Raw genomic sequence first — 24,715 nt, forward strand, 5'->3', positions numbered from 1 at the left:
CCCCAGGCCTGTCCGTTCCTAGTGGCAAAGGTAAGAGATCTCAGACGGACTGGAACAACACTGCCCCGGTGGGACCCACCTGCGTGCTGTTTCCAGTCTGCTTTGTAGGTTCTCAACCTTTAAGCACAAGCCAAGGACTGCCAGACATTTGAGGAACAAGGGACCAGAAGAAACATGTGGGCAAAGCTTCAAACTCCCCCAGCCACCACTTGGGGACAGAGAAAGTGCTGCAACCACCACAGCGATCCACGAGGCTGAGAAACTGTTAGAGAAGGAAGAACACCTGGGAATTAAGCGTGAAGACGAGCTCAGAAGCAGCGAGGCAGTGGATATGTGAGTAGTGGGAAACACACGAGTTTCTAAGCGGAGAGGGCCCCCCAAGCACAGGGCACAAAGGATAAACAAACCCAGGACATGAGGACAAAGGGGAGAGCCCACAAGACTTGGAAGGAAAGCACAGCCCCGTGCAGTGGGCACGGCCTTCCGAAGGCTGAGGGGAAGTTGCTCCAGCCGAGAATTTAGACCTAGCCAAAAAGTATCAGCGTAGAATGAAGTTATTTTCAAAGACACAACGGCCGAAAACAGATTTCCCACACAGTCCTCAGGAAGCTCTTGGAGAACCTGTTCATCAAAATGAGGAGGTAAATTAAAAATCAGGAGTCGGGATGCAGATGAACACGCACGAGAAATGGTGGCGAGAAGACTGAGACCTCAGGAAGGCGAAAATGGATGAAACAGAATACCTCCAAACACCTTGAGAGATTCAGACGAGATGGAAGTTCACAGATTATTAAGTACACAGAAAACTAGGCAAATAAGGTATGAATTATCCCAAAAGAAACCAAAAGTTTTGCAGGAGAGACTAGGTACTGCGCGGCTCGGCTGAGTATTTACAGAGTAAGAGCAACAGAGACACTAACAGTGAGCGCCAACCAGCATGACGGAGGGGCTGGGAGAGCTGGGGCGGTGGGCAGCCGGGACGGAGAAAGCCCTCGATCCACCAGCACACAGGACCGTGGTTCGGGCTCAAAACTGGAAAATCCAACTGGCAAGAAAAGCATATGGTTCAGCCTGGCCCAGGGAGGGGAGGGCGGGGCCTGGAGGTTGAACTGCCCGCCAGTGGCTGGTGATTTAATCCTAGAAGGATGGGGGTGAGAGCTCCCGGGCGGGGACTCGCGGAGATTTGGGGAGAGTGGTCTGGGGAGGGCGTGGGAGCTCCGCCCTTCCCCTCCCTGGTCCTATGCACCTCTTCCCCCTGGCTGTTCCTGAGTTACAGCCTTTTACAATAAACCGGTGATGTAGTAAGCGGGAAAAAAAAAAAAAGCAAGCAAACAAGACTGTTGTTTTTATAGCAAACCTTTAGAACTATTTGCTCTTTAAACTACGCATGACAGTATCTTTGGTAAAAAGGAGTATTTAGATAACTGATTCCAACAGGAAGTGTGTAGAGCATAATTTCAGGCTCCAGAAGGGATCTTAGTCATATAGCCTCTGTGCCACCAAGCTGCCAACTCAGGTCCCAACATCTGCGTTTTCAGCCCAGAGCTCTGGCCCAAAATGCCCGTGCACACACGCCCCAATGTGGCCGTCACGTGAGTACGTTCTCACCAGCACTCAACAGGTCCGAAACCAAACATTACCCCCTCCCCCATCCTTACCTGCTTCATCCACATTCTCTCCCCGGAGGGGGGCACTCCCCGTCCCCCCAGCGTGACAACATGCACTGGAAACGACTCTCCAACAACCCAGGGTTTTCAAGCGAGGCAAATGAACACACCCCCCAGGAGGCTGCTCACCAGGCTCTCAAGAATTCAGTATCACCAGTCGTATGATTCCAGGATTTATTAAGTCTTACATGCAAAACATACTGCTAATTGCATTAGCAAAAGATCAATGTAGAAACACTCCACAATTCTGCAACGGTCAATTTAAAAAATTTTGTTCTAGTGGTTGAAAGGTCCGACCTCGTATTCTTGCCAGTGGGTAAGTTGTACAGAATTCATTAGCACGAGCATGGGGTTTACAGAACCTCACAGACCCAAAGGAACATCGTTAGGCAGGGCAACACCGGGAAGCAAGTGTCCACGGGGCGAGGCGAAGAGGGCCAGCGTTAGTCAAGGTGCAGTGGGGGGATCTGGCAAGACAGCGATGTTAAGAAGGTTCATAGTTTAAGAATATCTAAAATATCTTAAAAACCGGAAAGCTGCAACACATGATTTTTACACCTAGTTACTAGAAAACTAAGGAAAGCACTTATTAGCTTTGAATAAAGTAAAATGAAAACAGGAATGCACTTTTTACTAATCTACAAAAGAAGTTTCTAATGCGTTATCAGAAAGATTTTATAATACAAGGAGGCATATTGCTCATGAAGAAGGGTGCTATAAGAAAAGCACGCACTAAGTTAGCGACTACGGGAATGACCAGTTCAAAGTGGAATTAAATGCCCGATTTCGGGCAGGGTGGCAGGCTTAGGAACGAGGAACGCTTCAGAGGACAGTTACGGATCATACCGACCGACCTTCATCGTCTGCTGCATTTGGCAGAAATTAACCTTTTAAAATTTTTACCCGTGACACTTTCATTCGGTTTAATTATTACGTGTACAATGTAGTGTAAATTAACCTCCACTTCATCATTGTGTCAAAATACTGTCTTCATCCTTTGATCACACCCAATGTCCCGCACACTCCACCCCAGGGCACCCGGGGCTGGAGCAGAACGCTTCGTGGGACAGACACGTGAGGCAGAGTTCTGTTCAGAATCTCAGCAAAGCTAACACTAATTTTTTTTTAAAAAGTCTCACTACGAAATCAAAAAGCTTGATCCAAAGAGCTGAGTTGTTACCCTCATCCCGTCATGAGCTACAGTACAAGGTTGGGTCAGGAACGCAGGAACTCGTCAGGGGTCTGCGCTAACCCCGAGCCGCGGGCTCCGGAAAGGCGAAGGCCTCACGCGGTTTAGTGCTTAGTGTTCTCAGCACAACGCGACTTAGTTCACAAGGTATTTTGGCAACTCTCAAGCAAGAACAGGGGCTTTCGAAAAATAAGGCTTTAAGAAAGCTGGTCATTTTAGGGCTAAATTTTAATAGAACGTGAAAGTTTGAACTCTTACACTTTAAACAAACAAAACCTAGAAATTACTGATTGGTTCAAAATGGTTTTATGGAAAAACTAATCTGTAACAAAAACTTGGCATTGAGTGCGAAGGCTCCACTGTTTCTGAGCAAAGCGTACAAAGGTTCCGAGGGGCGGGCGGGCGCGGCCGTTCACAGCAGCAGGCATTTCCTCTTCCTCTTCTTGACGGGAGGCGGGCAGAGGACGGCTCGAATAGCTTCATCGAACACTGTCTTGAGGCCTCGCTGTGTGAGCGCCGAGCACTCCAGGTATTTGACAGCACCTGCCGAGAGACGCGCCTCTGAGTGCCACGCGCAGCGCTCGCACGGGCCCATCCCGCCAGCACAGGCGACGCAGCGCTCCCGCCCGCCCCCTGCCACGCCCGGCACAGCGGAGCGGCCCGTCTCTGCCTCCCAGACTCGACCACCGAAGGCCCTGCTGCGCTTGTCCCCGAAAGTGAGCCAGACCCTGAGCCGGAGGAGCACACTCCACTTCCCCAACTGGAGGCCAGTCTCTGCCACACAAATGAAAACGCGTGCCAAGCAGACGTGAGACACGCAGGATTTCCTACCGATCTCCTTGGCCATGGCTAGGCCCTGCGGGTAGGTGATGGGAGTCAGCTTCTTCTCCTTCAGTTTCTCGATCGTGTCCTTGTCATCCCTAAGATCAAGTTTAGTCCCCACCAGAATGATGGGAGTGTTGGGACAATGGTGTCGCACTTCAGGATACCACTAGATGGGAAGAAAGGAATCAAGTTATGGACACGCTCCTTTATGAACTCCCTTCACCGATAACCACACTCGTGCCAAGCTGTCACCGCCCCGCCTGAGTCACTCCTGCAGGAAACGGCGCCTGCGCTCCAGCCTGGCTCACACCGCCCAGAACCACGGACTACCTAAACCCAGGCAGACCACCTGGGCCTGTGTGCTTAGCAAGGCAGGACTCCCAGGACCAACGACCCTCCACAACAGGCTCGGTGTGTCAGTGAGAGTGAGAGGGGAAGAGGAAGGAAAGGCCCCCGACAAAAACCACTTTGTTTTCGGTAAAACGACTCAAGTTCTTAGGTTAGAAAACCCTTCATATATTCAGGGATGAGAATGCGTGAACCATAGGGACCGAGGTCTCACCCTGCGGCCACGACCCCGCTGAGCACACCCTCGGCACTGGACCTGAAGGGCGTCTTGCACGCGGCATTTTCACTAAGATCTGTGAAAGACGCAGGAGCAGAAAGGCGTGGTGGTCATTTTCCTGAGAGCAGCCCCGGAGCGGACCCGGAACCGGAGAAGCCCACACGCTGAAGCATCTGCTTAAACTCATTACCTGCCTCGGGAGCAGACTTCCTGAAGCCAGTCGAAATAACTGAACATTTCTATCAGTAAATGCTATTTTATTTTTAACGTTTCTTCCTGAGCGTGACATTACGTAACAAAATATTTTTCTAAAAAGTCTCCACTTACCTTTGCACGGACATTTTCAAATGATGCAGGACTCACAAGAGAAAAGCAAATTAAGAAGACGTCCTATAAAAAGGAAACAGAGGGAGGCGTTTAGAAAAATGGTCTTATAATGGCGAATGCACTTTGCTTTCTAAATGCTGCTGGGAATTTATGCTTCAATAAAAAAAGAAAAGAAATGGGAAAGAAAACAAACTCATGCTGTTGGGAATGAACCGTCGCACGCAGCGCACCTGCTGTGCAGGAGCTTGTGCTGACGGCCCCCCCGGACCCCCTTCAGCTGCGGCGGACGGCTCCCGAACCAGAGCCAGCGCAGACACCCGGCTCCTCCTGAGAACAGGGAGCGGGGCCAAACACGCCAGCAGCTCCTTGAGGCCGCGGAGGCCTCTTTGCCATCACTGCCGACCCCACTGGGAACGTACGACCCATTACACACGGGCGCAAGATCAAGGGGCAAGGTCCTACTCCAGAATGTCTGTAAAATTTGGTCTCAGTTTCTCAAAAGCAGAGTCAATTTTAAAAAGATTATCTACAAACAGCATGCTTCTCATCACGCTCCCCATGTGCACGCTGAGTACAACATGCATCTTGAACTGCCATCAGAGTGGCTGGCACCCGGGGGGCGGGGAGGTCTCCAGCAGTGCTCCATGAGCACGCTCCTCTGTGACGGAGGATGCTCTGGGGTGTTCGGTGGCGTCTCCTGAGCTGTCAGAGCCTCTCAAATCCACGCAGGGCCTCTGGGGAACCTGCGCCCGGAGCAGTGGTGGCTGAAGTAGACGCTGAAAGGAAAAGCAGGTGCAGAACAAGGACCTGAACCAGCTTCTGGCTGCATGGAAAATATTTGGGCTTCCCTCCTGTCCTGTACTGTGTAAAAAGTCAAATTTAAATATTTACTTGTATTAAAAAATGCCCAAGAGTTTCTAAAATGCTAGGTTTGGAAAACATTTTCCTGGAAAATTCCAAGGCAATTATGCTGCTTTGTGAAATGCACACAATTCCCAAACTAACACTTTCAATCATCCAGCTGATACTCTTGTACCTGAAAGGGAAGGAAACATCCCACACGACAGCTTTTTATAAATGACATTTGAAAAACGCCAGCGCATGCACAAGCTTGCCCAAGAACCGCCACCACGGCCGCTCGGCACAGAGCTGATTACTGTTCAGAGCAGGGTGGGGTTAGCGCACCAGCACGCACAGCCGCGCCCGGACAGGCCCCCGGCCCGCAGCCGCCTCAGTCCCGCTCCGCTCAAGCGCACAGTCCGCGGGGAGCTGCGAGGTGGAGCCCGGCGTCGCCGCCCCAACCAGCCTGGAGGCGCCCTTGCGGGCAAGGCCTCCTCTCTCGGGAGGGGGACAGTCAAGCTGGGAGGTAACTGTCAGGTTCTAGTGAAAGCAGATTTCATCGAGCGGAACCCCGACCTTGAGTGAATCGAATATCAAGCACTCAAGGGGCGAGAGGCTCAACAGGAAATCCTGGGAAAACTAGGGGAAACGAGAGGAGAGAGGAAGCTTGAAACTGAAGGCGAGTGAAAGGTTTACATACGGCCATCGGCTTGTCTTTGCCCCTGGAGGTTATATCCTTACCATACGTTTCTCCAACCTAGTAATGCACGAGAACTTCGTTTGAGTTTAGTAAAAACTGACGAGAGTAAAATCAGTATAACTCATTACTATTCTTCATCAGAATTCCGTCTCACCCCTCCCGAGGGATCTAAACACAGATGAGGATCTAACAGGCCCAAGACGCCAAATGCCACCGCAACACTCCATCCGCCCGGCCAAGGGAGCGCCCTGCGAAGGTCGAGGACGGGGAGGACAGAGGTCAGGAATCAGTGGGAAGGCGACAGGCGCTCCTGCCCATGGCAGCGCAGGCACAGGGTCCTCCTCTGGCAGCAGGTGCGCAGGCCTGTGCAGCGCCAGCTTAGGCTCAGACAGGAAGGGTCCTTCCCTCGGCCAAGGCCCGCTGGCCGGCATCCCTCAGCGCCAAGCGCGCCTCCCCGACATCTCCGACACGAGCCCGGCGGAGGCCCGGCACACAGCGCAGAGCAGCCGTGTGTGACCCAGGCCCTCCAGGACCGCCGCCAGGTCTGAGGGCTGTGAGCACAGCTCCCCTGTGCCGGACCACCGGGCTCTCCCCGTCAGGCGTGGTGTGAAGTCAGGGACCCCCGCAACAACAAAAGGAACAGTGCTGCTGCACCGAGACCTTCGACTCCCGCCCCCAGCAGATCTGGACGGGGCGGCCCAGAGTGACTGTTTCCAGTGTTTATCACACGCTTTCAATTAATCGCCCTGCTCCAATAAACACTGAAAGACGTGCTCTCCCAGCAGCACAGAACCCTGGAATTCTTTTAAGAGATGGACAAGAGAAGCATGTTAATTTCTTCTCACTCAAGCTTCTCTAATTTACAATTCTGTGAGCTATTTTTGAAGATCTGTCCTCCCAAGGCCTTGACATGATGCCAAATCTTTACTGTGATACAGAGACTCATGGGCATCAGCCACAAAAATGCAACTTCAAAATATCCTCTAACCACATCTGTTCTACCCTTTCTTTTTTCCTGCTGAGGAAGATCAGCCCTGAGCTAACATCTATGCCCATCCTCCTCTACTTCGTATGTGGGACACCTGGCACAGCATGGCTTGCTAAGTGGTCTGTAGGTCTGCACCTGGGATCCAAATGCGCAATCCCCGGGCCGCCGAAGCAGAGCGCAGGATCTTAACCACTGCACCACCAGGCTGGCCCCATAGGAACATCTTTTTCGATGAAGACACATGCTTTCCATCCCACGTTAACATTACACCATCTGCCTGTTCCTTCCTCCTTCCTTTTTCTTCCCCCAGTCTAAATATGGCTTTAAGGAAACATCCTAGTGCTTCTGACGCTGCTCTTCTGGCATCCATTCATTCCGACCTTTGCCTGCCCACCTGATGCCCCGCCCGGAGTGGCTCCACCTTGGCTGGGGTCTCTAATATGTGTCTGTCCTCGGAACCCTCAGAGGGCCTGACACCGGCTGCCTGGGGCGTAGCCGTCCTCATCCTGCCTCACAGGGGTCCCCCTGTGCTCCGGAGCCTCCTTATTCCGCCTAAGCTGGCATGGGTGACAGGCCCATCTTTCCGCTGGACTTGAATGCCACGTTCCTGAGATCGGCAGGACATCTCGGACTTCGCCAGACTCACATCGTGCCTTCAGTGACTTTATGACTCCTGTCTCACAAACCAGGCCTCCCTCCTGGTCAAAAGTCCAGCCAGAGCAGCAGCTCTTACTGCTGCCCCCGCCCCCATCTGTCAGCGGGACAATCCAGAGAGACGACTCTGCTCTCAGCTGAAGCAGACGGGGCCTGACTTCTGGACAGCTGCAACCTCGCTGCTCCAAAAGCACTGGCCTTTCTCTCTCTTTTGTTTTAGTCTCTTCCAAATGCTTTCCACCTGGTTTTATGTTCAGGCTTGAATATTTTTTTAATACAGGCATTCTGTGCACTCGGAAAAGGCCCCGGGTACATAAACACAGCACAGAAAAGCAGCTGCACATGCATCATCAACGTGGAGCTGCCACGAAAACCAGCTTCAGAAAAAGAGAAAAGTGCCCTGCCACCTGGGAGCTGCCTGGCGCTCACGGCTCGGCCATGGCATGTTCCTGCGGAATGTAACAAGCCCCAGAACACCAACATCAGACAAGGTCACTGTGTGCCCCTGCTGAAATGAGACCACAAGCAAAGGACTAAAGAGAAGACCACTTCGCAATCTTGTTTAAGTATAAACAAAGACAAGTCACCGTGCAAACCACCCAATCACTAAACACCCCTTCCCCCAGCCAAGGAGAGAGCGGGACCACTTCTGCGCCCGCACCCATCACAGCATTAGCCTCGCTTCAGCCCCACCTCCAGCTGAGAGTTATCCTAACACCCACGGAACTCCCCTGCTTCCTGCCAGCAGCCAACCCACAGCAGAGCCCCGCTCCCCAGCCCCGCCCACTCACCCACACGAGCCCAATCCCACCCACAGCCCCCCCAAGGTGTGCCCCCTGGTGGCAGAGTAACAAGTAACAGACCCAATTCTGTTTAACCACAGGTGTGTTCCTGCGATTTTTGGCTGGAGGACACGGATGCTGTGACAGCCAAGCTAACAAAACTCAAAGCCTTTTGAAAATCAAAATAGCCAAGCCAACCACGGTGGTTTTCCTTTCTACCTAACGTCGCAGGGGTCTAGCTCAGTTCTTAAAAACCTTCTCCCGTCAGAGCACACAGAGAAAATGAACACACTGGCACGACACGCTGAGGTCCCGGCTGACCCGAGCACACAGAGGCCCGGGTTCCCCTCGAACAGGTTGGGCAGCACAGGGCTCTCAGAATGCGCAGGACTCAGGCCTTGTTATGACTTTCGCAAGTCACATATGCTCCCATCACACCACTAAATCCCGGAACATGCAGGCACACGCAGGTGACTGGACACAACATGACGCTGGGCTTGAGCACTATGCTGAACACGCCTTGATTCCAAACACAACTGAAGAGGAATAGGCAGGACTTACAAAGGATTTTTTTTGGTGAGGAAGACTGGCCCTGAGCTCAGATCTGTTGCCAATCTTCCTTTTTCCACCCTTCCCAGAGCCCCAGTACGTAGTGGTACATCCTAGTTGTAGGTTACTCGGGTTCTTCGTGGGACGCCGCCTCAGCACGGCCTGATGAGCCGTGCGCAGGTCCACACCCAGCATCCGAACTGGCGAACCCCAGGCTGCCAAAGCTGAGACTGAGAACTTAACCACTTGGCCACAGGCCAGCCCCCTTACAAAGTACTTTTAAAAGGGAATAAGGGGCTGCCCCGTGGCCGAGTGGTTAAGTTCGTGCGCACTGCTTCGGCGGCCCAGGGTTTCGCCAGTTTGGATCCTGGGCGTGGACATGGCACCACTCATCAAGGCCATGTTGAGGCGGCGTCCCATATGCCACAACTAGAAGGACCCACAACTAAAATATACGACTATGTACTGATGTACTGGGGGGATTTGGGGAGAAAAAGCAAAAAAAAAAAAAAAAAAAACGGAATATAAAGATAACTTACTAAAGAATAGAAAAGCTCCAAGGATTACTTAATTTAGAAAAATTAAAACTTGAAGGGCAATTTATACTGAAAATGATGACTGCCTGCTCCTCCTCTTGTGGAGAATGAAGTAGAAACTAATAGTTTAAACAGATTTAACTTAGTGACACAGAGCTAACCAACAGAGACGGGTGGCAGCATTAAATGACCAGAGGAAACATAACATGTCTTTTTAGGTCACAAAGACCTAAAAAGGGGTGAGCCTCGGCTAGGCAGTCGTCCAGCTGGCCCCTCAGGAGCAGGCCTGCGCAGTCAGGGATGAGCCACACAAACAGGCCTGCAGAGCAAAGAGCCAACACCTGGAGACCACGTTCCATTTGCTACCAACTTAGAGGTTTCCCCTTTGTCAACGAGAAACCAAGGCGCCAGCCTGTCACTTCAGAGCCTGCTCTTCTCGGCAGGACAGCACGGCTCACGGAAGGAGATCTTTAGGCTCCAGGATCTCAGGATTCGGGGCCCGCCCCTCAGGAGCCACGCTAACTTCCCCATCTCCAAAGGCGTCCAGGCAGGCACACGGTTAACTGCTGGCTGGGTGCTCTCGCCCCTCTGCTCTCGAGCACCCACGCAACCCTCTACGCTGGCACACGGTGTGTTTCACAGTCCTGGAGCTACTGGAGGCGAAGGGTCATGTTTTCCTCCCTTTTTGCGGTTCAAGCATTTGACAGGAAAACAGTCTACGGCCTTACACAGGAGGGACATAAAAGGCTGGATTTCCAGCCTCACACACTGAGGCTTGATGCAATCTGTTACTTATCTGTGAGCTCGCTGGCACACAAAGTGGGACTCTTGCCACATCACCTTTGACTTGTGACTCCCTTAGAGGCAGTGAGTGACTCCCTTAGAGAAAAAGGCCGCGCCCTGCCCTGGACCCCCTGAGTCACAGGAGGTGGTTCTCATTTCTCAGCAGTGACACCCCGCCCTTCTAGATGGATCCAGTGGGTTGGGGACTCCTACTTTACCAGCCAATATGCTGGCAAATCCATTTAACATTTGGAATTACTAGGTGCCCAGTGGGTATGGAACAGTCTCCTCAACAGTGAAGAGCAGCGAAGAATTCGAACCATTTGGTGATTACCGCTGATTTTTAATACTTAATCACAGTTAATTTTTAGCTAGAGACTAACTGAGAACCCCCAAGGACAATCGGCAAAAATCTACAGCTCTAAGAAGCGGTATCCGGCAATTCCTCCAGCAGGAAACAAACAGAAGACAATGACAGCTGCCTGGGAAAGGCTGTGCTCAAAAGTTTAAAACTATCACTGCTGAACAGGAAGTTCATTTAAAGAAAAAACAGAAACAAGAACTGGGTAGCCTGGAACTAATTAGTTACTTTCACCCACACTAACCCGAGACAAAGGGCCGAGCCTGCCTCCCCGGGCCGGCCCCCAGCCTGCTGCAGCTCGCGCTGCCTCCACTCGCAGCTCGGGAGCTGCCCAGGTCTATCCCCTCATCCACAGAAGGACGAGGCGGAGTCGCAGGAGCAGCTACCCTGCAGGCAGCGCCAGGCCTGGACCGGTTTCTGTGCTGTACGTACAGTAACTCGTCTAACCTCCCAGAACGCGGTGCAGAGGGAGGGGAAAGCTGCGTGAGCTTACACCGCCAGGAGAGGGGCGGCGCCATGGCCACCCCCGTGTCTGCCCAACCGCGCCTTCAGCCACCTGTCTCCAAAGCTGTTTTACAATAGACTTTTAAAATGAAAAATGTAACAAGATAAGCAAATAACACAAGGAAAACGACCGCTTCCTAAAGAAGGTGGCTCCTGACCATGTCTCACCAGGTGGTGCTGTGGCAAGGAGGGCATTTAGTGTGTGATACAGGAACAAACCAATCTACAAGTTTCTGACTGGACACACTGGACACATTTTTACAAAACTGAAACCTCAGTCAACACCGACAAGATTTCGGTACTAATGCCACCGAGGATGAACGGTACTTTACAGAAAAATAGTATGAAACCCATAAGATTAGTTACTAACTTGATTTAAAGAAACCTCATCTTAACTGCTTAGCTTGATTGTATGGTACAAAACTGCCCACAGCAAACTAACCTTGAGACTAACAGCCACTGAAGCTGCTGTAGAGAACCTCGCGATACCGGCTTCGTCCGGCTGTCCTAAACCTCAACGAAAGGACGTGCGGCGCACAGCGTCGTCGGCAGTAACTGCCAACAACTGGTAATGCTCAAAAATAAAAACCAACCGACCAAGCCCGGTGTGCATCTAGGGGGACAGTCACTACCGCACCAACAACTTTATTTGCTATTACTCAATATACCCAAAAGATGGCAATATAAGCAAATCCACTGGTGACATGCAATTAATCAAACACTGGGGAACTGTATATTCAGAAGGACATCAAACGTCAGTCACGATCCTTACTGTTTGCGGGTAGGAGAGGGGACGCAATCTGTCGTAATCTTCTTGTCCAGCTGTATCCCACAAGCCCAGATTCACCGGTTTTCCATCTACCATAACATTGGCAGAATAGTTGTCAAAGCTGTGGAATGGAGTAGAAATGGTTAGTCTTTAGTGGAGCGTAAGGCACAGATGAGGACCTGAGTGGCTGTCCTAGCCGGGGGCCCAGAGGACGTGTGCTGAGAAGGTTAGGAGCGGCCGGAGGCTGCAGGCCAGCAAAGACCCCGGCCTGCGGGCAGAGAGGAACCGGGATCGGGGGAAGGGAAACCCGCCCGAGAAACACAGGGCAAGCTGCTCAATGTAACTGACACGAATTACTGGCAGCAATAAAAAAATTAGAACATTAACACTTTTCTGCCCAGGAGGAAATAAAGTATAAAATGAGTCCCTTTATCAAACCCCACTTGTTGAGTTTTTCAGGTACACATCTGACTCATTTTTAACAAAGTGGCGCCTCACAAGAGCTGCGCTCTGCACTGTTTCCAGAACACCCACCTGAGTGGAGGGTGAATTAGTTGAGTCTTGGTCACTCATGCCTGCAACCCGAGTGCAGCGGAAACACAAACCAACCACGTGAGACGCGACCACGTGACGTTTTCAGAGTGAGTGTACCACATTACACATGTATTTCAATTAATTAGAAGCTGACAGACATAATTAGTCAACTATAAGCAGCAGCACCCCAGAAAAGCCTACAGGCTCACGGGGGGAAATAAGGTTGACATTAAAAATTACTACAAGTAGCCTAGAGTAGTTTCATTAAAAAGAAAATCGGGCCTTGCAATTCAAACCAGGGCAAGTACCAAACAGAACCCAATACACAGCAGCCTTTCAAATAAAACTCCCGAATTCATTTTTACATACTCTTAAGACTACAACTTAGGGTCTGACTACACGGCAACAGCAAAGTCAAGGTCACAGCAAGGTTCCAATGTGGTTCACAGAATTTAAAGACCAAACCAGCTTTCATAAAGAAAAGGTTTGTGTGGAATTCTGCTTCTGTAAGAAAAGGACAGGTTATTCAATCGATGGTATTGTGACTTTTTTGTCCATCTGGGAAAAAGAATCAGGTGCCTGCCTCATATAATACCGAAAAGTAAATTCTAAGTGAATTAAAGATAAAAACTTCAGCCACAAAAATCCTAGAAAAAATACTAAAGAGTATTTTGGCATCGCTGAAGTAGGAATGGTCTTCCTAAGTAAGACACAGCAGGGGAAGGGAGGAGTGGCACATTTAGATAAAAATGTTACTCTTCTCCATGGCAGAGGACACCATAACGAAGTTCAAAGACAAATGAGAGACAGAAGGATTAATGTTTCTTATATACAAAAGTTCCACCAGTAAGAAAAAATTGCACTAGAAAGGTAGGCAAAGGATTTCAACAGGTAATTTACGGAAGACCACAAAAGGACAGTAAACATTCAGATTTTAACCTCAGTGGTGATCAGAATGCAAATGCGGAGGTAACTTTTTTCACTCGTGTTAACCACAGCACGCACTAAGGGGCCATTTCGGTCACAGCTGGACACAGTGACAGCTGTTTCGACAGCAACTGGCTGGTAGCTCTCCAAAGTTAAAGTCCCCCTTCCCTTTGGATGGGGCACAATTCCACTTCCAATAAACCATCACATGTGCACAAAGACACGTGCGATGATGTTTCACACAGAACTATTTGTAATGCCCGCCCCCAAAGACCTAAACAACCAGGGGCTAAATCAGCTGTAGCATTTCTGTCATTAACAACTGTTAATGATTTAGCTCTGTCTGCAAGTCTGGATAAGGAAAGACCCCACCACAAATTTGGGACAACGTGGACAGTATAATTCCACTATATTAAAATGTGCGCAGGACACTCCAGAGAGCACCTAAGTGCGTGTGCTGTGCTTGAGGAGGGGCGCCCTGGGGGGGCCAGGGGGCGGCTGTGGGGACAGAGCTCCCCTGGGGCGCGGGGCGGCACATTACGAGGCTCGGCTCCAGGGGCTCCCAGCAACCCCACCACTAGAAAAGCTGATTTCTGTCTCCACCCAATTCTGCTGCCCACAGGGGATAAGCAGCCCGGCAGCCAGTCCGTCCTCCCACACCCCCTTCCGTCCCCCCACACCCCTCCGCGCCCCACACGCCCTGGTTTCAGTTCCAAAGCCCATACCTCAAGAGTGACATGTAACCATCGGACTACTTGCCAGAAAAGGCCAATTAGAACATAATGGAGTATTTCATGTTCCCGTTCCTTGATCTTCCACACACAGAGCCCAGAGAGCCAAACGGATCTGAAACTTGGACACTGAAGTCTATACCTCACTGTCAGCTAACTTTCTTTTGTTTCCTGAATGTCTAAAAAATCAATGAGGGAAGCGGCACGCTTCATCACTATGCGGAAACTTTACATTAGATTAAGTATTTTTTAAAAGCCTAAATACCTTATAATTAGACTTCGATGAATGTTTGAGAGGAAAATTAATCATATCAGTTCATATGAGGATTAAGAATGGCTTTATAAAGCAAAACGAAGGTCAAAGGAATCCGAAAAACATCACGGAAGTCCACGCCCGGCTGGACTCGAGCTACTCACACGGTGGGGATGTACTCTCCGGGAAACGCATTGGTCGTGTAACTGATCAGCAGGCACGTCTTACCTACAGCTCTGGAGAGAGAGAGAAAAACGGGGTAAGCTGCTTAGTCAACATGAATGTAATCCTCACTTTCACTGTTCTGTTAATAATTTATAGAAAAATCAAGGAGTATACACCAAGTCCTCAGCATTACAGGAAACAATCAGTTCCCATAACCTTTTATTTAACACTACACGTCTATTTTTATCCTGAACTTAAAGTCAACAAACCAGAATTTCTGAGAAAGGCAGTCAGGAGGTATGTGATATGAGCACTAATGGTCACGAAACAGTTGTTAAGTAAGCACAAGGTTCAAGAGGACCAGTTTTCAAGCGCAAAGTCTCTTCTCCCAACATCTGCAGAAATCTTTCACCCAAGAGCCTTCGAGTCTATCCCCACGTTATTCTGATGTATTAAGATGCAAACACAGGCTTCCTCTGCGACTTCCACCTTGTTGCTAAGTGATATATTTTGCCACCTCTGAGCGGCAGCTCCACCCGCCCCCCTTGCCTCCGGCAATCAGTGGCACCCCGTTCTCTTCATGGAGCGCTTAGTCACTAACCCCCACTCGAACTGCTCTCACTTAATTCATCTGCACCTCCCCAGCCCCACCCTCACAGACTCCCGCAAGTTCTCAGAGCGGCTAACGTGACATATTCCAGACGTATTAATTAACAGCTCAGGGCTGCTGCAGTCAACTTCCCAAACAGCTGCAGAGGAGGAAGTAAAAGGGAACCCTGTGGAAGCACGTCCTCCGGGGACGGGAGGGCCTCCTGCACAGCAGGCAGGGGGCACAGCGGGCCGGCTGGCAGAGGTCGGAGTGGTGGCTGGAAGTCTCCCAGCCACTGAAATGGATTCCGAGAGAATCTCACCTAAAAATTAAGACGATCACTGCACCATTAGCCAGAAAACTGTCTCCAGATTTTACAACATTCATGGGTGACTTCAAGGACTTCCGAGAGCCCAGAGTCCCCGGCCTCCCAAGGGATCACCAGATGCTCTCCTTAATGAGCCCATCTCCCCGTCATGATGACACCCTGGGGTTCTGAGTCCTAAGATTCTGCCATCCAATCTCAACGACTATGAATCAGAATTCACCATAAAGAGGTTAAGTGCTTTTCTAATTTCCCTGCACTCTGAGCTTAAGACAAAAATCTCACCACAGGCAGATTACAGGCCCAGCCAGTCTTGCCAATACTTGTTTCCTTCTCAACATTATTAAAGGCTTAACAAAAGTTGGAACTCCCCACGCCAAAGACCTCACAGGGTCAAACATTACATCACCAGGAAGGAGCTTCCAACTCCTCAAGGCTTTCTAAACAGGAATGACTCACTGGCCGTACATTTTGCTAAAAGCCTAGAATGTAAAAATAAACCTGTAGGAGCAGGAGCCTAAGACCTGGAGTCATGATGCTGGATCTGAGACCTCTGGCCAACTCGATCACGTACTGGCTGGACTTTTGGGTAAGTTTGAACTTCCTTATGCCTCAGTTTTCTCAACTGTAAAATGGATGCAAAACTAGCAATTCCATCACAAAACTACTGTGAGCATCAACTCAAATTCGGTCTATACCAACAAATTGTGTGCCATGCCAGAAAGTGTACTAGGTGCTGAAGAGATTGCGATGAACCAGACCTCATGGGATTTATGCAGCTACTGAACTAAAAAGTGAAGAAAGTAGTCATTACACAAAACGACAGGTGTGCTAGTGGTACTAGATACCCTGGAAACGTACAGCAAAGGGATCTAACCTAGTCTCGGGGGCGGTTACAGGAGGCTGCGATGTACGCTGAGACTTAGGAGTGGGGACACGATAGGGAGGAACATTCTCGGCAAAAGCAACAGCATAAGGGGAGGCCCGGACGACAAGAAGCCCCGTATAACCTAAGAACAAATAAGGGGGAAGAGGCAGAAGAAAACCCGAAGAGGGGTCCTCTCTTCCCATTAAGGACATGGGACTTGATCCTAGTCGGGAAGTCACAGAGGTTTTCAGTTGCCAAGAAACCATTGGATTTGCCTTTTGAGGAGCAGTCTGATGCAGTGGAAAGAGGGCGGAGGACGCTGGGACCGGAGGCAGGAAATCAAGGGAGCAGCCGCTGCTGCCTTCCAGGAACCAGCGGGCTGGTCTGGACCAAGGAGGGGCTCGGGGTGAAGAGAAGGGGCCATTCCAGAGCTGCCTGGACGTGAGGCTGAACAAGCAGGACTCCGCCCTGGACTGGACGTGGTGGCTGAGGAAGAGAGTGGAGTCTAAGGCCACGATCAGAGAACCTCTTCTGAAAATGACAAATGCTGTTGCGTAAAAATGTGAACAGCTATGGCCTCGTAATGTCAAGAATAAGCAGCTATAAAGGTTTTAACTGTTGTGTTAAAATGTCACACTTCCCTTAAGATCGCGTCCTAAGTCTCTTCCATACGTATGCAGAACAAAGCCACTACAGAAACACGACCAAGCGTGCTTCAAATGCTCTGAAATCTCCTCTTCTGAAACTTCATCTTCAGCTGAGGCATCATCTTCTGAAAGGTTTAACTGTAAAGGAATTCAAGGTACTGGCAGAACCTGATGCTGATGGCAATTTTATTACCAATCATTACGTGCTATAAACCTGTGTTCAATAAGAAATTAAATTTTAAAATTGACTTCTGGGGCCAGCCCCGTGGCAGAGTGGTTAAGTTTGTGCGCTCCGCTGCAGCGGCCCAGGGCGTCGCCAGTTCGGATCCTGGGCGCGGACATGGTACCGCTCATCAAGCCGCACTGAGGCAGCGTCCCACATGCCACAATCAGAAGGACCCGCAACTAAAAATACACAACTATACCAGGGGGCTTTGGGGAGAAAAAGGAAAATTAAAAATCTTAAAAAAGTAAATAAATAAAATTGACTTCTTAAATAAGCACATGTCCAACCTCTGATTCAAATATGTACTTATTTTTTTTAAACAGATAAAAAGAAAACGGTTATGTATCTCCCATCAGTGTATTTATTCATTTCTTTTAAAGACACTCCACAAACACACACCAGAGGCAAATCAACATCGGCTCCGGGCAGCATCACAGCTTTCCCCCACAGGAAGAGTGGAAGCCGTACTTGGTCACAGCCCTAACCGATGCTGGGCAGAACTTCTGGAAGTTACTATCTGATTTGGAATTTCCAACTTTATATATTAACTGCTCAGTTTAACCTCTTTTTTAATGTTTGTAAGACCCGTAACTCTGGTAAAGGAACGTGCGTCTGGTGGAAGAACATCCACGTGAGCCCTGTTTTTAACCCATCTGTGCTTCTCCCGCTCTACCGGGTAGAAATAACCAAGACTAAAGCCAATAATCTAGGTTCCTACTATGGTCTTCATTTTCCATTAGGAGAACTTTAAGGACGCTTTTCACTTAGAAATTTTTTGGTAAACTTCAGTGTTATTTCCTAAAACCTATAAACCAGAACTTAAAAGCACATATGATCAATCTATCTGGAAACACTGGCAATTTTCTCATGTTAACAAAGGGATCCAGGAAGTTCAAAAAGAACTTTCTCCATTGCCTTTTTAAAAAGAGATAAATGACCTCATAGGACAGAAAAACTAGATTTCTCCAATGACTACTGTAAACCAAAATAAGGGGCCTGTATTGCTGTCTGAAATAGCCTAGATCTTAAGGGCAAATTAAAGAATGTAGCAGAACAGGCATCGTAAGTATCAAATATATATTCATACTTACGGCATAAATGCAAGGCGCTGCGTGAAAAGTCCTCAATTTACACTGAGAAATGGGGTTTGGGGATTCTGTGACTACCAGCAGGCCTTCAGTAAACGCATAACTATGCAGAGAATAAGTTCAGAAAATGTATAAACTAATAGAGTAGTGCTACAAAAACACAAAACCCAATCTGAAATTCTGATGTTCTGTCACTAGCAGGGGACATCACAACCAACTTACAGAAAGCCAGCCATTATCACCACCGGAGGCTTCAAAAAATTCAGATTCTGGGTAGTTTCTAGAACACTCAAAGCTGAAGATGCTCCATGGGGATGCTCCACAGAGCTCAAATCTGAAGCAGCCGACACTCTGGATGGCTCTTCTAGAACCACCAAGCCTAACCCCGGGGTAGCTGATATTTGGGTCAGCTGAAGATACAGAATTCAGAAACAGGAATTTATATCTGACTGCATATCACCCCAATTCTCCTTCAAAATCAACTCCTCTATTAAATCCTCTTAGGAAGACTGGCACAGATGTTAGCTCAGCGACAATCTTCCTCAAGCAAGAAGAGGAAGAGCGGAAACAGATGTTAGCTCAGGGCCAATCTTCCTCACCAAAAAAATAAATAAGTAAAAATAAGTAAGTTGCAACCTTTTGGGGCCAGCCCTGCGGCAGAGTATCAAGTCTGTCTGCTCCACTTCAGCGGCCTTGGGTCCGCAGCTTCGGATCCCAGGCACAGACCTACACACCGCTCATCAAGCCACGCTGTAGCGGCATCCCACATACAAAATAGAGGAAGATGGGCACAGATGTGAGCCCAGGGCCAACCTTCCTCAAGCAAAAACAGGAAGATTGGCAACAGATGTTAGCTCAGTGCTAATCTCCCTCACCAAAAAAAAAAAAAAGAAATCCTCTTAAAATATTCCCCAGTAATGGGAAGATAGGTGATAAAGCAAACAGAGCAAAATGCTGATTATAGAATCTAAGTGGTGGGTATACGGGGGCTCAGTGCACAAGTCCTTCAGCTTTTCTGTATGTCTGAAATTTTTCATAAAGGTGTTGGGGGAAAATATTCCTCCTGATGACTGTGGTCACTGGCTCAGTAGCAGGATTCCTGATAAAACATCTCCTTTCTAGGAAGACTAAAATTATCAGATAGAGCTACCTGGTGATGCAGAGGTGGAAAAGGAGGGAGCAGTAACACGTGAGATGATTAACGCAAAAGACAGAACGTCATAAAAGGCGGCTTTAAGGTTTCTAGAAGTGGATTCCTGATACTCCTCCACTGAACTCAACCCCCAACTTTTACTGGGATTATCATTTGGGGAAAAAAACAAAAAAAGAGCATTACGTATAATTTTACCAATCAAGATCAGAGTCGAACACTAACCCTAAATTTGGAAGCCAGTGCGGAATTCCAACGCCTTTACAAGAGGTCAAAAAGAGGCAGCCCCGGGCCTCCAGACCAAAATATACAGACAATTCATGAAGTGCTTACACATCCACGGATCATACCGTCACTGACTGTTCCCCAGAAGCGGGGAGTGAGTGGTGCACATTCCTGTAAAGAGGACATCACGGAAGGCATTTATCAGGCTCAACTACAAAATTCCTGGACAGCACTGGCTACATCAGACCCTGGGCTGGAGAGACCACTAGCCCAGCCTGGAGCGAAATGAGGGGGGCTTCAAGTCACGCCTTCGAGTCAACCCAAGCCAGAACAGCACCACTAAAGATGGTTGTTTATAAATATTTGCTGTGACTTGCTGTCTGACCTAAGTAAAGCTGAGAGACAATCTGGGGCAGAGGTCCCCCAAAGAAAAGTGACGGTGCGTGTGTTCAGGAAGGACTAACAGAATTAGAATCAACAGAATAAAAAAGCATCAATTTTTATCTCATATTTTACACTCACAGTGAAACGATCTGCTACATAGGAAATAATGCATTAGAAGAATACAGGCTAACGGATCCTAGTTATAATAAGATTATGACATAGCTTTTAACCATAATTCCCAAGAAGATTTTTAAAATAAGGAAGCTTGCAATTTGTGGAACCTCGGTTTGCGTTCACTGCTTGAACTTGCCCTTAATTGCCTGAAATTTCACAACATGAAGTGACTTCTGCACCCCACAAAATTTAGACCCACACTTACAGCTTTAACGATTTTTTGAATAAAGAACATTCCAACTATATCAGCAGGAAGATATCTTATCTGGGTGAAAGCAGAAGAACATTTTTGGTATGGAAAATTATGTGTCTAGATTTTTCAGTGTATCACCCCTCATTCAAAGTAACACAGCTCACATTTTTTTGTAAAGGTACATTTCACTTCTAACAGGGCTCAGCCCTAGTCAACATCAATGTCAAATACACTATCAAAAAACTGACTGCAAAGGCCAGGAACTGTGTTTTAGGCCTAATACTCCCCTCACGGAGCCTAGGAGTGCCTCACAGTAACAGAAACAGCAATAACAATAATAAATACTAATACTGGCAGCTGGCACTTGCTCCGCGGGGCCCAGGCACCTGTGAGGCACTTAACATCCAACATCTTGTTGAATCCTCACGACTTCCCCTAGAGGCACCTCTCTTGGGGGATGAGGGACACGCTCAGGGTTTCCCCATAAATGGTGAGGCGGGGATTTAAAGGAAGGATCCAAATCTCACAGTAGACATTCAACAAGTATTCGACTCAACAAGCCAAAACACACAGTCGAGGCCCATAATCTGGAAGCACTTTTAAATAAACTAAATCTATCTGCTGCAGCTTATGTTTCAGCAATCTTCAAGTAAGAACACGACATTCTATGGTTAGATACTGAACTAGCAGCAATCTGATTTTTAAAAAAACTAGTGAGTATTATTTCATCATCTAAGCATTACTGATCCAGCATTTTTAAGGAAAATTCAGATAATTTAAGCTTCATTTGAACGAATTTACCGATTTCACTATTAAACCAACTAATTAGATATTTTTGCCCCACGTGAAAGTAAAGCTTTCTTTTAAAGGTTAACAACAAAAAAGTACCATACATATTTCCACCACATAAGTGGGTGAAACTTACAATTTTTAGTTATTACATGCAACCACGAAGGGTTAACCATCCTCCACATCTGGGAGTCTGACAAACCCGACAGACCAGCATCTTTAAAAAAAAAATCAGTTGTCCCAAGTGTCCTTCCCGCATCTGAATTAGTTACAGAAACCATTTCAAACGTCTAACTTCCAGGGACCGAGAATTCACAAATCCACTGCGAGGCACAAAGGCAACTTCAGTCCGAACGACAAGTTTGGGGACTATCCACCAAAAAGCAACAGCGATGCCAGAACCCTCCCTTCGACTTTCCAAGACTCCAAAAAAAAAAAAAAAAAAAAAAGATATGCACCAGTTGCATTCCGAGTTGGATGAAACTGGTAGTAATTCCTGGAGCTTCCTTGTTCACGCTCCACCGCTCGAGCAACGCTGAGACACCCAACTCTGCTCGGATTACACTGGGATGCTTGTTTCCACGGGAGAAAAAAACTGCATAAGACAAGTCTTGTCTTCCTCGAGGGCCTGGACCGACCCAGCGCAGACAGTCATGCAAAGAAACGCCTTGAGTCACAGGGCAGCTCGGATCCGGGAGCCTGTTCCGCGACATCCCATCCCGAACGCACGAAGCCAAGGCCCATCTCTCTCTCTCTTTTTTTTCCCCCCCTTTTTCAATGACCACATCACGTTCAGAGACAAAAACAGTCTCCGATCCCACCCTGCTCCTCGCAGTGACAATCTGAAAAGTTTCTCCAGGGAAACAGCAAAAAGGATCATTTAAAAAAAAAAAGAACAAGAAGAAGAAATCCTACAAGTGGCGAAGTACCACCCGCGGAAGACATCCCCCACCCGCTGGTCCATCAATGGGGGGCCGCGGCACCGGCCCGCGCCAGGAGTCGGCAAACGTCGCCCACCCGCGCGGCGCCGCCCCCCGAAGCTCTCCGGGGGGCTCCAGGGGGGTCACAGAAAAGCCCAGGGAGGGTCCTTTTGGGGAACGAGGCGGCGCTCCCAGCCCCGTTCCTCTACAGGCCGAGGCGGGCGGCGCGGGGCGAGGGCGCGAGGGCGGAGTTCACTTTCCCTCCCGCCCGGTCCGGGGGGACTGCCCCCCGAAAGCCCCCCGGAGCCGGTCCGCGCCCCCCGGACCCCCGCGCGCAGAGCCGGGCCCCCCGCGCGCCCCCCGCGCGGCCCGGCGCGCACTCACCCGTCTCCCACCACCACACACTTGATGGCCTGCATCTCGGCCGCTCGCGGGGCCGCGGAGGCGAGGAGCTGCGGGCGGCGGGGCGCGGGGGGCCGGGGCCGCGGAGCACGCCGCCTCGCCCTCCGCCGACTGGAAGCCGAAAGCCAGCGGCGGCCACCACCCAAAGCTGGGGAAAACTGCAGAGAAACAGGAAATGGCCGCTCCACTCATATCCGGCCGCCCCTCCCCCGCGCCGGCGCCGCCGCTCCCAGGCTCCGGGGCGGGGCCGCGCCCGCCCGCCCGCGCGCCTCCAGGGGCTCCTCTCGGCTTCGGGGCCGCTCGGCAGCGCTCGGCAGCGCTCGGGAAACGCTCGGCAGCGCTCGGCTCCGGCCGCGGGCGCGCCTCGGAGGGCGGCGGGGCGGGGCGGGGCGGCCGCCATCTTTGTGCGCGCGCGGAAGCGGCCCGGCCCGGCTTTGGCCTTGGCCTCGGCGTCGCCGGGAGCCTTGGGGTGCAGAGCCCCGCTCCCCGCGCGCCCCCCAACTGCAGGCCGAGGCCGTGCGAAGGACGTCCATCTGTCCTTTTTATGTGATATCTGTATTTTCTGTGTTGACGAGGTCCTTCTAGAAAATTCGAAACCTATAACTATAAAGAAGACCATCCACCACACCATTATTCAGGAATAACAGATGTTCGTGCAGCCAAAATTAATTGTTTTGGACGCATTGAGCGTTTACTGTGTCCTTTTCCTTTGCACCAAGTTCTGGAGACAATGTTCGATATTTTGGTGTATTTCCTCTCAGTTATTTCTTTATGTGCAGAGCAAAAATGTTTAAACAAAATTAAGAAATCGTGCTGAATCGTTTAGGACACTTTTAAAGGCTGCTTACTCTTCGTTCCGTGATGCGCATGCGCCTCAATTTAACCAGTGCCTCTCAATGTCCCCGTTTGAGAAACGATGCTGGGATGCTGCGCAAGAAGCTTTACAGCCTCATTTCTTTGGACGACGTTTCCCAAAATGGAGTGACTGGGATTTTTTTTTTTAAAGCTTTTAGATTTTTTACTGCATTCGTTCCCATCGACAGCTTGAGAGTGGACCCTCCAGGGGAGGGAGTGGATTTCTGCTCTTTTTCATCTTGTAGGTCTGCTCGTCCCATAACACACTCCGTTGCTCAGTATTCTAACAGTTTTCTGAAATCACACCTTTTCTACACAAGCATTTTTTTTTAAAGCATGTTTGTCTTGCAGTAGTTTCAAAATAAACGTGTTCCCAGGGCAAAGGACACCTTCCCTTTTGGTCTGTTCGTAACCATCTCCCAGGAAGAAAACTTGAAGGTTCAAGGATGCTAGGGCAACAGTGCTGATGGAAATTTCCAGGGACTGTGAAAAACCTAAACTCCCAAGTGTACTTACATTGATGTTTTTAGACCAGGAGCAAATAAAAGGGAGGAGGCCTCGGGTCGATAATTTAATTCAACTGAACAAACGCGTTGAACTCGAATGCTGGTAATGGACCGATAGGAAGTGAACCAGATAGGGATGCAGTTGCCAGGATACCAGCCCACTGTGCTCAGTGTGCTAAGAGGGCTACAAATATGGTGCTTACCAGGAGGCAAAAAAAACTATATTCAAGATTAAAAAAAAAAAAAAAGGCTTTCATGAAAGAGATGAGAGTGGAAAGATGGGTCTGGGTAGGATTTTTGGTGTGTCTTGATGGAGTAAGTAAGAAGAAAAGAGTTTTCCACAGAGAGAACAAAGTCCTGAAAGTTAGAGACTCAGGGGCATCCTGAGATGTGACACAGAGGGAGCCAAGCATGTGCACTGCTCCAGGGCTAGAATCCAGAGAGGTCATTGCAGGCTGGATTACAGGCTGCCTTGAGTGTGGACTTTATTCTGATATGACATGAGTTGTTGAACAAACACCTGACGCAGCCACATTCAGATCATTATTTCTCTGAATGAGAAATTCAGATTAAGTGAAAGTTCACCATACGAGAGGTTTGTGTGTAAAATAACACGATTAATGTACAACCCACATATGAAAATCAGCTTTAAGTTAAAACTGAGTTAATTTAAAACTTTTCTAAAGTTGGCCTTGAGTGTCTGTTTATAATGTTCCCCATGGCAA

At 49.2% G+C, this 24,715-nt stretch overlaps 1 protein-coding gene across 2 annotated transcripts; it reads right to left on the minus strand.

Moving 5' to 3' along the window:
- Positions 1 to 1,827: 1,827 nt before the first annotated feature.
- Positions 1,828 to 22,880, minus strand: RAC1 (Rac family small GTPase 1). Of its 2 annotated transcripts, XM_014856025.3 has the most exons (7): positions 22,612 to 22,859; positions 14,649 to 14,720; positions 12,043 to 12,160; positions 6,114 to 6,170; positions 4,574 to 4,636; positions 3,688 to 3,847; positions 1,828 to 3,399 (listed from the first exon to the last, which is right to left on the minus strand). In XM_014856025.3, exons 1-7 carry the CDS (start codon positions 22,644 to 22,646, stop codon positions 3,269 to 3,271), a joined length of 636 nt encoding a protein of 211 aa, XP_014711511.1. In that variant the 5' UTR covers positions 22,647 to 22,859; the 3' UTR covers positions 1,828 to 3,268. The 2 variants fall into 2 exon arrangements, with proteins under 2 accessions (XP_014711511.1, XP_014711513.1); XM_014856027.3 differs by lacking the exon at positions 6,114 to 6,170 and having other exon boundaries at positions 22,612 to 22,880.
- Between the last annotated feature and the right edge of the window lie 1,835 nt (positions 22,881 to 24,715).

Source organism: Equus asinus, chromosome 14, assembly GCF_041296235.1.
Source record: "Equus asinus isolate D_3611 breed Donkey chromosome 14, EquAss-T2T_v2, whole genome shotgun sequence".
Lineage (NCBI taxonomy): Eukaryota > Metazoa > Chordata > Mammalia > Perissodactyla > Equidae > Equus > Equus asinus.